Below are 13,939 nucleotides of genomic sequence, written 5' to 3'. Positions count from 1 at the left end.
AAAGGTAGGTCGACTGAGTATGTTGATTTTATATTTGAAGGACCAGGAATAGGTGATAAAGAACGAGTAATAGGACGATTAGTCACCGTGGAAACTTCTAACAATTCTCGAAGGGATTTTTTGTGCAGGTTCTTGACACATTCTCCGGCTTGTTTTTAACTTTTAGCCGGGTCAAAGTTCCCCATATTAGCACAAATATTCATCAAACGAATTAAAATCAAGACAAACACGACAAACGACAATATAGATCATATTGATTTTTTATAAAACTACATCTGTAGTCTTTAGTTATTATGAAAAGTACAAACTTACCTTTCTATGAAACTTTTGAGTATGAGTATTAATATAAAAAACCTTTGCAGCGATGTTTCATTTGTCACCCCCCCACCCCCCCTACCACTTCACAGTCAACCTCAAGAAGAAAAGTTTTGCTGACAAATCTCAAATTTTGGCGCGCTTTCTTCGTTCAATAATAAGCCTCTTAATTAAAACATTTCAAAGTCTATGGTAAAATGTATCCCGTTTGGAAATAAAAAAATAGATATGTAAAAGTGGGCTAATGTTAAACGGAAAGCTTACCCTGATTGACGGTACATAGGTTAGGAGTTATGAGTACTTTGGATAATTCTTAAAACTTACATACCGAATTTGTGTCGGCTTTGCAATAGTTCGAAACCTTCTAAAACCTGAGATAACTAGACAATTCTATCTTAATGTTAACCTATTAAAATCTAAAGAATTCTGAAGAGACCGAACAACGTAGAAATGACGCGCCAAGGTTAATGATGGTTGATGCTTTTTAGTTATATTAAACTATCTCAATATTTCCTTTCTAGATGCGTGTGGTCTGGTATTGTTGTGATGAAAAACCACATACTTTCTATTGGTCAACTCCGACAATTTTTACTAGTTCTCGATTGATAATCAGCTATTGACAGCAGAAATCTGAGTCAATGGCTTTGCGCGACGGTAAGAGCTTACAATGAACGATGTCTTTCCAATCTCCACATATACACAGCATTACCTTATAGCGAATTACTCCAATTTTCTCTATAGACAGCACAGATCGTATGTGTTTCTATGATCTGTGATAGACAATTTTGACCTTGATTGCCCTATGATGATGACATTTTCATACGTTTTTCTCGTAGGTAATCCACTTTAGTCCAGTATTTAAATCATTTTTAGTCTAAAGCAGTTCTGTTTTCATGATTTCATGATTTTGACATGATTCATTAGGTTTTTTCAGGGAATTCGCATGGCATCCAAACATGTTTTTTGTATATCCAAGAGTTTTTAAGACAAGCTTTGCTTGACAAAATAATTTATTTATGAACAATAATTTATTAATTATAATCTATATATATATATATATATATATAAAAATGAATTGCTGTTCGTTAGTCTCGCTAAAACTCGAGAGCGGCTGGACCGAGTTGCCTAATTTTGGTCTTGAATTATTTGTGGAAGTCCAGAGAAGGTTTAAAAGGTAGATAAATATGAAAATGCTCGGATTTAAATAAAACGGACGGATTCCTTTTGTTTATTTTATACAAAAGCTTAGGTCTTTTATTTATCTATTGAGGCACTACGAAGTCTGCCGGGTCAGCTAGTTATCCGTTTGTAATACATTAGCAGACTCGCACTAGCTTCGATAGTAAATTAAATTCTAAAACTAACCTGGAACCTGGTTGAATGGAAGTGGCCGGTTCATCATCGGCGTCGTAAAAGTCGTCTTCGCCTTCCGACGAAGAATACGACGTGTCAGGCACCAGCAAGGACATGGCGGGTCCTGTTCGAAATAAAATAAAACCATTGGGTACTAAACACAAGGTATAGGAAAAAAAAAACTTGAGAATTGAAAACGATATATCGTCGCTGCCAAACCAAAATCTGCGATGTGCTAAAACTCTATTTCGAATTAACGAGTAAAAACATTTTCGTATAAAATTTTATATGAAAGTGAATTTTTAAGAACTATATCAAATGAAAGCTATAGGTAGATATTAAAGCTATAACACATAACAGTTTTATTTTTGAATTTTTTTATTGCTTAGATGGGTGGACGAGTTCACAGCCCACCTGGTGTTAAGTGGTTACTGGAGCCCATAGACATCCACAACGTAAATGCGCCACCCACCTTGAGATATAAGCTCTCAGGTCTCAAGTATAGTTACAACGGCTGCAGCGCCCTTCAAACCGAAACGCATAACTGTTTCACGGCAGAAATAGGCAGGGTGGTGGTACCCACCCGCGTGGATTCACAAGAGGTCCTACCACCAGTAAAACGGTTTTATACGGTAGATAGGACTGTGAACTATACGAAAAAGTCAAAAAGTAAAAATCTCAAAAAGTGCACATAGCAGATTTTGGTTTGACAACGACGATATTTTAAGGAACCTTATATTGGAGTCTATGAGCCCAGCATAAATATATATATCGAGGGGTGAAAGGATATTTGGTTTAAGCGACGTTTCCCTTTATTCGGGACATTCATCTTTATAATTATTATTAAAGGTCCGTTTTATTTGATGTCAGCATTAACAGTCCGATGTATTTAATTGAACTTTAGTTATGTGTACTCCATCCATTTTTTTTCAAAATTTATTATTGCTTAGATGGGTGGACGAGATCACAGCCCACCTGGTGTTAAGTGGTTACTGAAGCCCATAGACATCTACAATGTAAATGCCGCCACCCACCTTGAGATATGAATTCTAAGGTCTCAATATAGTTACAACGGCTATCCCGCCCTTCAAACCGAAATGCATTACTGCTTCACGGCAGAAATAGACAAGGTGGTGGTACCTACCCGTGCGATTTCACAAGAGATCCTACCAGTAAAAAAAAATTATCAGAAAAGGTTTTTTTTTTTTGTTATAATCTTTTCTCCAAATTTTAACCTTAAATTGCTCGCCTGTAAATGTACAAAAATGTAGCTTAAACTAAATAATCTTTCACCCCTAGATATGTATATTTTGTTATAAAACAACTTTGGACTTCATTTTTTCGTTTACAGACTTGACTGTGTCCAACTATAATTTTGTGAGAACAATATTTTAAAGTATTGTTGTAATACTAGTATGGTCTCGGGCGTCTTATCCTTCAGGCCACGACGACTTCAAATTAATAAATTACATTATTTTTAACTTTCATAATTTGAGTTCGTATCAGATATTACAGCGGGATCATTTCAGATTACGTTGTTGAAACAACTATTTTATCAGGAAATTATTAGGGACCACTACGCGAAGATGTAGTCTATGGTCGAATTAATTTCAAAGATTCTCTTTTCGTAAAACGTTGAGTTTCGTAATACGCGAAGAATATATTATTATTCCGTTTATAAAAAAAAAAAAGAAACGTACGCGCCGTGTCTATGTCCTCTAAGGCCGGCATGTCGTGTGTCGGTGTTGCCAGCTCTCTGCATTCCGAACCTATTTCCACACGTGGTGACATCTCCCCACCTAAAGAACAACAAAAAAAAAACAATTGTACAAATGTAACTGTCATCGTAAATTATGAAAATAATTTTAGCAGATTTTTTTGAGGTAATAAAGTCATCGCATATGTATTAATCTTGAATTAATATTTTCGGTCTAAGCTAATATATACCTTCAACGTTATTTATCTATTTGATTACAAAATTGTAAACGGAAGTCTGTATAGTCAGCTGCAGAATTGCATGCATAACTTAAATGCACCTCGTGAAGATTTACAATACAAGTTAATAAAAATAAACTAGATGGCGCTGATGGTTTAATTAGCTGTATTGATTCTAAGTTGTCTTCACAAATTATCTTTCGTCTACTAAATAATGTCCAATACATAAAATTTATATTTACACATGCAGATTTACCATTTCGATATCTATATATTAATACGTGAGGCAAAAACTTTGTACCCCTTTTTACGAAAATTGCGCGGACGGAGGAGTATGAAATTTTCTACACTTACAGAGAATATAGAGAAAGAGTGCAGAATGTTAATATTTTTTTAAATTTAGGCATAAAAATACATTAAATCACTAAGAAAAACATCACATACACTACCATGTATTTGACACACACACGCTTATTTAATCTTATTGTTAGTCTGGGGTGAAATTGAGTATTGATTAATATGGATTGTGTTTTTTTTGTTTTTTTATTGCCTTTGTAGGCAGACGAGCGTCCGGCCCACCTGATGGTAAGTGGTCACCGTCGCTCATGGACGTCAGCAATGCCAGGGGCAGAGCCAAGCCGCTGCCTACCAAAATGCCTTCAATATTATTTGTCTGTAGTTTATTACCTTGGCGAAATTTGTGATTATAGACGTAGGTATATTAGGTAAAATAATTATGGTCGAATTTCAACTACTAGTATTAGTTTCTTCAAGTAAAAATTATTATCGACTGAAACGATTAATTAAATTTCGATATGGCTCTCATTTACGATGCGCTTGTATTGTTATTTTTCTATTACTTAAAGTGCTACACGAGCCATCACAAAATTAAATAGTTTCATAAAATCACTTATGTAAAAACTAATTAAGCACTAGAAACACACGGACGGTCTGATTCTAAGATAATTTTCAAATTTACTTCTTTCATAGAGTCTCTCTTATCAAATTCCCAAGTGCCCAAACAAACTAAACTAACAATAAATCATTTATAATCTCAATTTCATTGCAAAATACCTCATAAATTAGTGAGACTTAATTACGTTGTTAAAAATACTCTTACGGTTTGATCTATTGTTTTTTTTATTTTCATTATATTATATTGTTTTTGTCTTTACAAATATTTTACCAATTCCGTAGACTCCAAAGGCGTTCCAAAACGAAAAAAAAAAACTAGAGATCAAACCGTACAAGATACTATAAAACATTCATTCAAACAATAGTATTTGTTTATATTAGACCAACTAATTTCTATTTCTATTTGTGTTCTCATATTTACTTTGTTTGATATGTGTTTGCGAAGGATTCGTTGGTCCCTGGTAAATTCCGTTGACTGGATTCACGGTGTTCTAAAACAAAGAATTCTCATGTCATTTCTGATGTTTTCACATCTAAATATTTTTTTTAATTGCTTTTATGGGTGGACGATCTCACAGCCCGCCTGGTGTTAAGTGGTTACTGGAGCCCATAGACATCTACAACGTAAATGCGCCACCCACCTTGAGATATAAGTTCTAAGGTCTCAGTATAATTACAACGGCTGCCCCGTCCTTCAAACCGAAACGCATTCCTGCTTCACGGCAGAAATAGGCAGGGTGGTGGTACCTAACCGCGCGGACTCACAAGAGGTCCTACCACCAGTAATTACGCAAATTATAATTTTGCGGCTTTCATTTTTATTACACGATGTTATTCCTTCACCGTGGAAGTCAATCGTGAACGTTTGTTGAGTACGTATTTCATTAGAAAAATTGGTACCCGCCTGCGGGATTCGAACACCGGTGCATCGCTCAACACGAATGCACCGGACGTCTTATCCTTTAGGCCAAGACGACGACTTGCGGTTTTTTACGGCGGTGGTAGGGCGTACTGAGGTATCGCTATGAATAGGAACATTCTAGAATTGGGTAGTTGAATTCGTGACCACTAAAAGCATTGGCGAGGAATACATTTACGATTAATTAATTATACTATTGCAAAAAAAAAAAAACTATTCATACTTGAGATATGAATGTTAAGGTGGAGATCGAAATATGTCAATCCTAATCATGAAATTTTGACGTCACTGTACAAAACATTGCCCTCTTGGTACAAGGCATAAATTTGAAGCGTCACTTATTTCTGAACAGATTTTTTAATATTATTTTTATTGATCGATTGTATTTTTGGTCTAGATTTTATGTAAGTATAATATTTAAAAAAAAATACATGTATCAATCATTAAAGAGATGTTTGGACCATCGAGCGCGCTAGTTTTTGTCGTTCCTGAGAATGAAAAGCGTGAAGAAGGTTTTTCATGTCAATAACATATAATTCAGTATTAAAATGAGCCGTCAACGGCCGTCTGGTGTAGCGGTAAGTGACATGGTCACTGCAAAAGGGGTCGCGGGTTCGAATCTCGCCACGGGAAGATATTCGTATATTAAGTATAAAAAATATCTTTTCCAGGGTTATGGATGTATATTAAATATATGTATGTGTATAATAAAAATCTTATATTTATTACCGTTATCTGGTACCTGTAACACAAGTTCTTTACGAACTTAGCACGGGACTAGTGAAAGGGGCGTGTAAAAAAGAGGATTTTGGAAGATGAGCACAAGGCAGAGTAGGCACATGCCTATCTGTTCACTTTTATGGCGATGACGTCACAAATCACATGTGCACATTTTTCTGTCACTACCGACTGATGATGACGTCACATTAGTTACAGTACCTTGAGGAAATCGTAACTGACGCGGAAAATAAACTAGAAGTTAATTCTCTTCCACAAATTCCTTTTAAGTTTAAAAAAAAAGCTCCCAGTCTCACCTTTGCTATTTGTAGTAGCACGATGGAATGTTTGATGTTGTCCAGCATTGCCTGTGTGATAAAAGTATGTAGTAAATAGTACAATGCTGTATTGAGATAGGTCGAAAAAATAAGGAATAATAAGTTTGCTTGCTCTTTGTATGGGTGTCAAATATCTATACAGTGACAGGGAACAACATTGGACTTAGTTTTAGCTAAATATAATTTGCAATGTTATTCCTTGTCAATATATAAATAAGTACATTTAAATTTATATAAATATGTTTAGTAGTGTCTGGTTCCCACAATACACGGAGTCTTAGTTTGGAGCCTGGAGGAGGATTATTAATAATAATTATTTTGAATACGCTTTTATTACATTCAGACGTATGTATGTTTTGATAATATCCTGAAAAGCAACCCACGCTTTTTTTACAATAAAATCATTTTTTCTTACACTATTTTTAATTCAAATCTATTAAAATTTATTTTCTATTTTTTAGTTGGATTATTTATTTAAATACAGGCTGTATAATTACTACATTTTTACTGCCTCTTGTGAGTCCGCGCGGGTAGGTACCACCGCCCTGCCTATTTCTGCCGTGAAGCAGTAATGCGTTTCGGTTTGAAGGGTGGGGCAGCCGTTGTAACTATACTTGAGACCTTAGAACTTATATCTCAAGGTGGTTGGCGCGTTTACGTCGTAAATGTCTATGGGCTCCAGTAACCACTTGACACCAGGTGGGCTGTGAGCTCGTCCACCCATGTAGCAATAAAAAAAAAAATTATTCCTCAATCGAAGCTGACGAACTGATCCTAGTTTAAATTAAAAATAGCTTGTTAATATTTTGAATATCGGTGAACCCACTATATACATCGCCGTCCGCTGAAAGACGTTCTATTAATGTTATTAGCGTTACATTGCGCGTCAAATAATATGGGCAAATAATATTAAAAGAGACGTAAGTATTTTTTATTTATTTTAGCAGCACAACCACGTATTTTGGTATCAAGAGCCGTTTCAAAGCACTATGTTTAAGAAGTTAAATTAGAACGCACTTACATTAGAATGATCTAGAATAATTTGTCCTTTACCCTTCTCTTGAGGGTCTGATAATTCCGATACCCTTGTGTTCATTTTCTGTGAATACAAAAAAGCAATGAGATTATTTTTTTACTAGTGTCGGAGCCAATTGCTAGAAAAAGTTTGCCTTTTTTCCCATACCTATTCGCTGGTTAAGGGACCATTTCAGCTGCGACCGGACGGGTAGGGGAGCTTACGGGTTCAACCTGAGAGAATTTGCTAACACTAGCCTACGTAGTGTTCTGGAATACTTTGCCACATTGCTAGAAAGGATCACGGCAGCTTAGAGAAGCTAATGGTGACTGGCAAGGTGAAAGGAAGAAGATCATGAGGTAGAGGCCCGACACATTGAACTGACCAGGCACTACCCTCGACACCACAGTTCACGATGCTCTACACTCGGCGGCAGATAGAGACAAATGGCGTGGAATAGTCCGCAATAAACTCTTGTTGCGAGGAGGTGGTCACGACCCTCAGTATTAAGGAAACCGAAGCAAAAAGAAGAAGAAAAAGCCATAGGAAGAGCAGTACTTTGCAGATTCTACCACTGGATCGGAATCGCGACCCACTGAGACGATCCGACGAGAAACTCAGTGGGCTGTGTCTATGGGTTAGTTTGCTCGTCGAACTCTTAATCGACGAGTTCGACGAGGACGATAACCGGTGTTTGAAATGCCTAAAAGCATCAAGAGTGAATCTGGGGAATCCGACAAGACTTGTCTCAGGCGACGGCGGCTTTGCGTTGCCTCGTCGCAGTCGGATAAAACCCTCAGACACAGCCCACTGAGTTTCTCGCCGGATCTTCTCAGTGGGTTGCGTTTCCGATCCGGTGGTAGATTCTGCGAAGCACGGCTCTTGCTAGGGTTCGTGTTAGCAACGTCTTCAGGTTTAAGCCCCGCGAGCTCACATACTAGTTAAGGTTACGCTGAAATAGCCTCTCAAGGCTCTCAGCTTAGGTAGGAAGAAAATACCCAAACACGTCGGATAATAAAGTTGGCCAATGTAGATAGTTGAGTATAAAACCCGGTGGATGGTCAGTAACGAAGTTCATACTTACAGATACGAGTTCAATCATGATCTGTAGATACGCGTCGGCCTCAGCTATGCGCCTCTCCAAGTCGCCGTGTCTGTGTCTAGGGGCCGGCACGCATCGGGACCATCTCTCTCGTCTACCATGCCTCAATATAGTGTCTTCTAATGCTCTCACCCAACGCTCGCGTTCAGCGCCGTCTCTCGCCTGAAGAACACGAAAGATACATTTTAATTGCATAGACTGGTAAACCGACCCACAACCCACTTCATATTCGGAGCCCATGGACATTCTCTGTCTACAGGCTCCGTGGCACTGTGAATTCCGTCACCTTAAGACATTGTCAAAGATATTGTATAACGGCTTTCACAACTTTCCGATCCGAAATGTTGACTGCCTCGTGAAAGATATAGAAATGATGATGATACCTCTCTATTAGGTCTTACAATAGCGCCCTAGTGTAAGTAATTACACAGATTCATTTTATTGACGGTTCCGTTTTTGTTACACGATATTTTTCGATAATCGGGGAAGTAACTCGTCAAGATGTGCTTAGTTTGTATTTCATTAGAAAAAATGGTACCTTCCGGCGGGATTTGAGAACCAGCACGGTCGCATAGCAGGATAGACTAGTGCCCAGGGCGTCTTAACTTTTAGGCCAAAATCACTTCATCGTATACTATCCCGCCCAGTCAAGATTCTGTCCAAATTGGGTCTATTCAATCAAATAACCCAATGCAATTGAAACTTCCAACTTATTTCTTAATCTAGGCGTTTTAACTTAGGCCGGTTTTCGTGTATCTTCACTAGAGCCATGTTTCTTTTTTTCTTTTCAACTCAATATTGAATTTCGTATTTAGTTTTAAGCTACCAATTGGTTAGTATACAATCAGTAAAATGTACAAATGTTTACATCGCAAGTTTCGTAACGAAAGGTTTTTTCCAAATACCGGAACGACCATATCTATACTAATATATAAATCTACAGTGGTTGTAACTACTGAACCGTGCATCCGATTGACTTGAAACTTGGTATCCATGTAGAAAATACATGTACTTAATGAATAGCCTTATATTTATATGAGTGTTGGACTCCCTACACCAGTTGCGGGGACGTTAATGATGAGAATCATTGTGGGGGTGAGAAATAATAATGATAATTTTAAATGCCCAGCGAAGCGGACGGATACAGCTAGAATAGTATATTTAGCTCACGGTCCACCTGGTTGTGTTTATTTATTTGTGCAGTTTCTACAATGATTGTCTCTTGATTTTTTAATCTTAGTGTTGCAAGGAAATACAATGGTACAGATTATCTATCATACCTGAAAGTGAAAAGTCTTGTGATCGACGGTAATCGTGAATGTTGAATCATCTTCATCATCTATACCGATAACAGCCGCTCGGAGTCTCACGCAGCCACGTCTCACGCCTCTTGTCATCTTCTCTTTTGACTAGAAAAGATAATAAATAATACAAAAATTAGCAAAATTACTACCTTAGAAGGAATTCGATCCATATTAATGGAACTCTTATTTTGGTGTTACACACTCTTTTACACGCTGTTTTATCCTAAATCTGTTAACCCGGTTCGGGACAATCGATTTCCTTCTAAAATTTTCCTATTCATTTAGGCAGCGGCTTGGCTCTGCCCCTGGCATTGCTGAAGTCCATGGGCGACGGTAACCACTCACCACAATTTTTACTGCTGGTAGGATCTCCTGTGAGTCCGCACGGGTAGGTACCACCGTCCCGCCTATTTCTGCCGTGAAGCAGTAATGCGTATCGGTTTGAAGGGTGGGGCAGCCGTTGTAACTATACTGAGACCTTAGAACTTATATCTCAAGGAGGGTGGCGCATTACGTTGCAGATGTCTATGGGCTCCAGTAATCACTTAACACCAGGTGGGCTGTGAGCTCGTCCACCCAACTAAGCAAAAAAAAACAAACCATCAGGTGGGCCGTATGCTGCTCGTCTGCCTACAAGGGCAATAAAAAAAAAGGAAAAAAAATATCATTACTATTAAAAAGTCGAGCCGCGGTTTGGATATTGAATATTTTTTTACTTAGATTGTTTTATTCTAATTACGGAACATCTGATTATCTTTATCAAAATTCGATGTAGTAATTTATCTACTGTATCTAGACATTGACTGATAGTGACACAAGAACCATCGTGTCCTGAGAGAGTGCAACTAGTTTTATTTGTCAGAATTACAAATACAGCACACGTGAAACCGTGGGAAACAGCTAGTTCATAATAATTGAATATTTATAATATTCATTCGTGTATATAAGCCATAAATAAATTATTATAAATTAAAGCTGATCACGTATTATAGTAAGTATTGCTTATATTTAAATCGATAATTATCGGTGAAGCTGAATTTTATGTAAAACAAGTTTATCGTTTAAATAAAGTCCAAACTAATTTCATTTAAAATATCCAATACTGGTGGCTCCTTTTTTTGCATTATACAATGTGTCATTTAAATCACGGCAACTTTTGAACTATCACACTTAAGGCTTGATGTAAAGAGTATTTGATGAAAATAGCCTGTATTATGAGAAAACAATTAAAAAAAATTAGCTTGACAAGGGTTGGTTTTCATGAAAAAAATAAAAAAAAACGCAATAAAAAATTAGAATTTTTATTTTATTAATACTTTTTTTGTTATTTTGTGAAAAAGATATTGAATAAAATGTATTATAAATTGATTGTCTACATTGTTAGCTTTCAAATGACACCACTTTCGTCTTCCTAAGACGTCTATATCGATAGCAATGATTAAATCAGTGCAGGCGCATGAGTTGCGAAGTATTTTTTTTTATTGCTTTGATGGGTGGAAGATCTCACAGCCCACCTGGTGTTAAGTGGTTACTGGAGGTTGTGGGGTAAGCCGTGTGGTCTGGCAATACGTTATATTACCCTACCAGTCGATGCTTTTTATTTAGTTATTTTTTCCCCGCTTTATTCCATTATAGTACCCGCTGTATATGAATAATTTAACGCAAACCTACATAAGTAACTGGACTTATTTACTCCAAGTACTTACTCGAAGACGTGAAGAATGGAGTGGCTCCGAAAATATTACCACACAGTTTTCTACGATAGAGCGGGTGAGTACAACTATTTTGATATCTATATATATAAAAATGAATTGCTGTTCGTTAGTCTCGCTAAAACTCGAGAGCGGCTGGACCGATTTGGCTAATTTTGGTCTTGAATTATTTGTGGAAGTCCAGAGAAGCTTTAAAAGGTAGATAAATATGAAAATGCTCGGAATGAAATAAAAATAATATATTTATTTTCCCTTTGATGTGTCCCCCGTCGGACGGATTCCTTTTGTTTATTTTATACAAAAATTTAGGTCTTTTATTTATCGATTGAGGCACTACGAAGTCTGCCGGGTCAGCTAGTTAATAATAAAATCGTAAGTAATAAATTTTATTTAGCGAATGATAATGCGGCTTGTCTTTTCATAAAACGTGTTGGTTTCGAGAATTACGACCCATAGACACAGCCCACTGAGTTTCTTGCCTGTCCTGGTGAAACTGGGAAGGCCTCCGGGCCACTAGTAATCCTTCAATCATAAAAACAAAAGTTTCTTGCCGGATCTTCTTAGTAGGTCGCGATTCCGATCTGGTGGTCTTTCTGCGACGAACTGCTCTTAATAGGGCTGTTGACAAGGTTCAGGTTCAGGCTCAGGTTGAGCCCGTGAGTTCACCTATCCGTTCGGTCGTAGATGGGATAGCCCATTAGGCAACCAGTGAATAGGTAGGTGAAAAAAGAGAGTTACTTTACACGCATTACAATTTCAGGAATTTGGTATTGCGTATACTCTAATCTCTCGACAGTTCGAAAATAAATCTTCAATCAAAGATAATTTTTACATTTTTTTGGCGTAGATAAGTGACGAAGCTCACAGCTCTTAGCATTGTGGTCCTCAGAGCTTCATAGATGTTAGTTTCATCATCATTCAAACCGAAGCGCAATTGCTTCGCGGCAGAATTAGCCAAGATATTGGTAGAGATCGCTTCAAATCAATAACGCGCGTTACCATATGTAGAAACATACTTTAGTTTAATATATAGTTTTCTTGATTAAATTTCATTTGCGAACTAACGTATTCGGGGTGGAAAGTTCAACCAGCTTCATTTAAATATATAAATTAATTAGCAAATCTACGTATAAATTTGTAGTGATTTATTGACCTGCTGCTGGCTATAGCCGATGGTTCGTGATTTTAGATATAATAAAATACAAGGTGGCCTAATATAACGTTGCTTATGTATTGTTTGACGGCTGTCCCATCTTTCGAAGCAGAACGCGAGATTGATTTACGGCAAGAAATCGTCTGTTGATAAATAGGCTACCATTTCATGTTTGGTTACCGGATTTAAAGACACCCTGAAAGGTATACGATAAAGGGAAGATCTTCCATCGAGCTGGTGATAATTCTCGGTAGACCGTCGGTCCACATGTTGTTGTTCGGATCTTGCATATTCGCAAGCTTATCTTGAAAATATCTAAGCGAGATTCCGGCATCTGTAAAATTTCTTGTTCTGTGATAGCTACCCCCCACAACATAACCACGTGAATGCCGCCACCAATATTGAGAGAAGAGATCTAAGTCTCAATTGTATAATAGCTGTCTTACCATTTAAACCACACTGCATCGCGAATGAGGCAGTATAGTGGTACCTAATTGTGAGTGCTAACAAAACGCCTTACTAGCAAAAACCGAATTATTCGAATTACGTGCAGAAAATATACAGAAATCAATGAAACCGAAGTTATAGAAACAATAAAAAAACTGAAACTTGAAAAAAGCCCAGGCTCCGACAACATACGATGCTCGGCAGCGAGGCGTCCTGGAAGGCGATGGTCGACTTCTGCGAGTCCACCACCTCGCAGAAGGAAGCGGCGGAGCGAGAGAGGAAGAGCTCTTCTCTATCCGCACCGATCCGTCGCCGTCGAGCCGGGGGCCGGAGGCGGGAATACGCCCGTACGTCCCGGCCCCTGTAGGTAGCGGCCTGAGTGAACCCCCGGTGAAGGTCATGGGGCGACCTGAGGGTGTGAGGCCGCGCGGCGCGCTACCAGCACTCTAGCGCGCTGCCGTGGAGTAAATAGAGCGACCGGTCGACGGTGTATCGCGTCCCGACCCGGCAGGCTGGTTCTGGTCCAGCGGGGTATTCCGGGACACCAGCGGCACCGTCTGGGCGGCCCGACGGGCTGCCGTACCGAGACGACCGACGTTTCAGAGCCTTCGATTCGCCTCGAAGGCTCCGTCGGCTGGGCGTCCTTAGGGTGAGCCGCGCCGTCTGGTTGTAGTGTTGACCGCGGTAACCCCCCTACCTCATCCGGGTTCTGAC

The 13,939-nt window shown here is 38.3% G+C and overlaps 2 protein-coding genes across 3 annotated transcripts in view; one reads left to right on the top strand and one right to left on the bottom strand.

The window, feature by feature from the left end:
* Positions 1-13,939, bottom strand: part of LOC101736036 (oxysterol-binding protein-related protein 9) — an 88,935-nt gene that overhangs the window by 43,460 nt on the left and 31,536 nt on the right. Inside the window, exons 2-8 of the mRNA XM_012688729.4 lie at positions 9,890-10,018; positions 8,592-8,771; positions 7,514-7,591; positions 6,472-6,522; positions 4,940-5,009; positions 3,369-3,467; positions 1,681-1,792 (exon numbers count right to left, since the gene is read on the bottom strand). Of these exons, the coding sequence (XP_012544183.1) occupies positions 1,681-1,792; positions 3,369-3,467; positions 4,940-5,009; positions 6,472-6,522; positions 7,514-7,591; positions 8,592-8,771; positions 9,890-10,018 (719 nt within the window). The remainder of the gene's footprint in view (positions 1-1,680; positions 1,793-3,368; positions 3,468-4,939; positions 5,010-6,471; positions 6,523-7,513; positions 7,592-8,591; positions 8,772-9,889; positions 10,019-13,939) is intronic.
* The window catches only part of LOC105841346 (elongation of very long chain fatty acids protein 7), a 33,757-nt gene continuing 30,539 nt past the window's right edge, over positions 10,722-13,939 (top strand). Inside the window, exons 1-2 of one of the 2 annotated variants that reach the window (XM_062674108.1) lie at positions 10,722-10,904; positions 11,549-11,683. In XM_062674108.1, coding sequence (XP_062530092.1) covers positions 11,635-11,683 — 49 coding nt within the window. In that variant the 5' untranslated portion in view covers positions 10,722-10,904; positions 11,549-11,634. Of the gene's footprint in view, positions 10,905-11,529; positions 11,684-13,939 lie in introns of those variants that run through there. The other variant, XM_012688733.4, reaches the window with a different exon arrangement.

This window comes from Bombyx mori, chromosome 19 (genome assembly GCF_030269925.1).
Source record: "Bombyx mori chromosome 19, ASM3026992v2".
Classification (NCBI taxonomy): domain Eukaryota; kingdom Metazoa; phylum Arthropoda; class Insecta; order Lepidoptera; family Bombycidae; genus Bombyx; species Bombyx mori.
The sequence above is the reverse complement of the archived record's forward strand: the minus strand, read 5'-3'. Positions and strand labels throughout refer to the sequence as shown.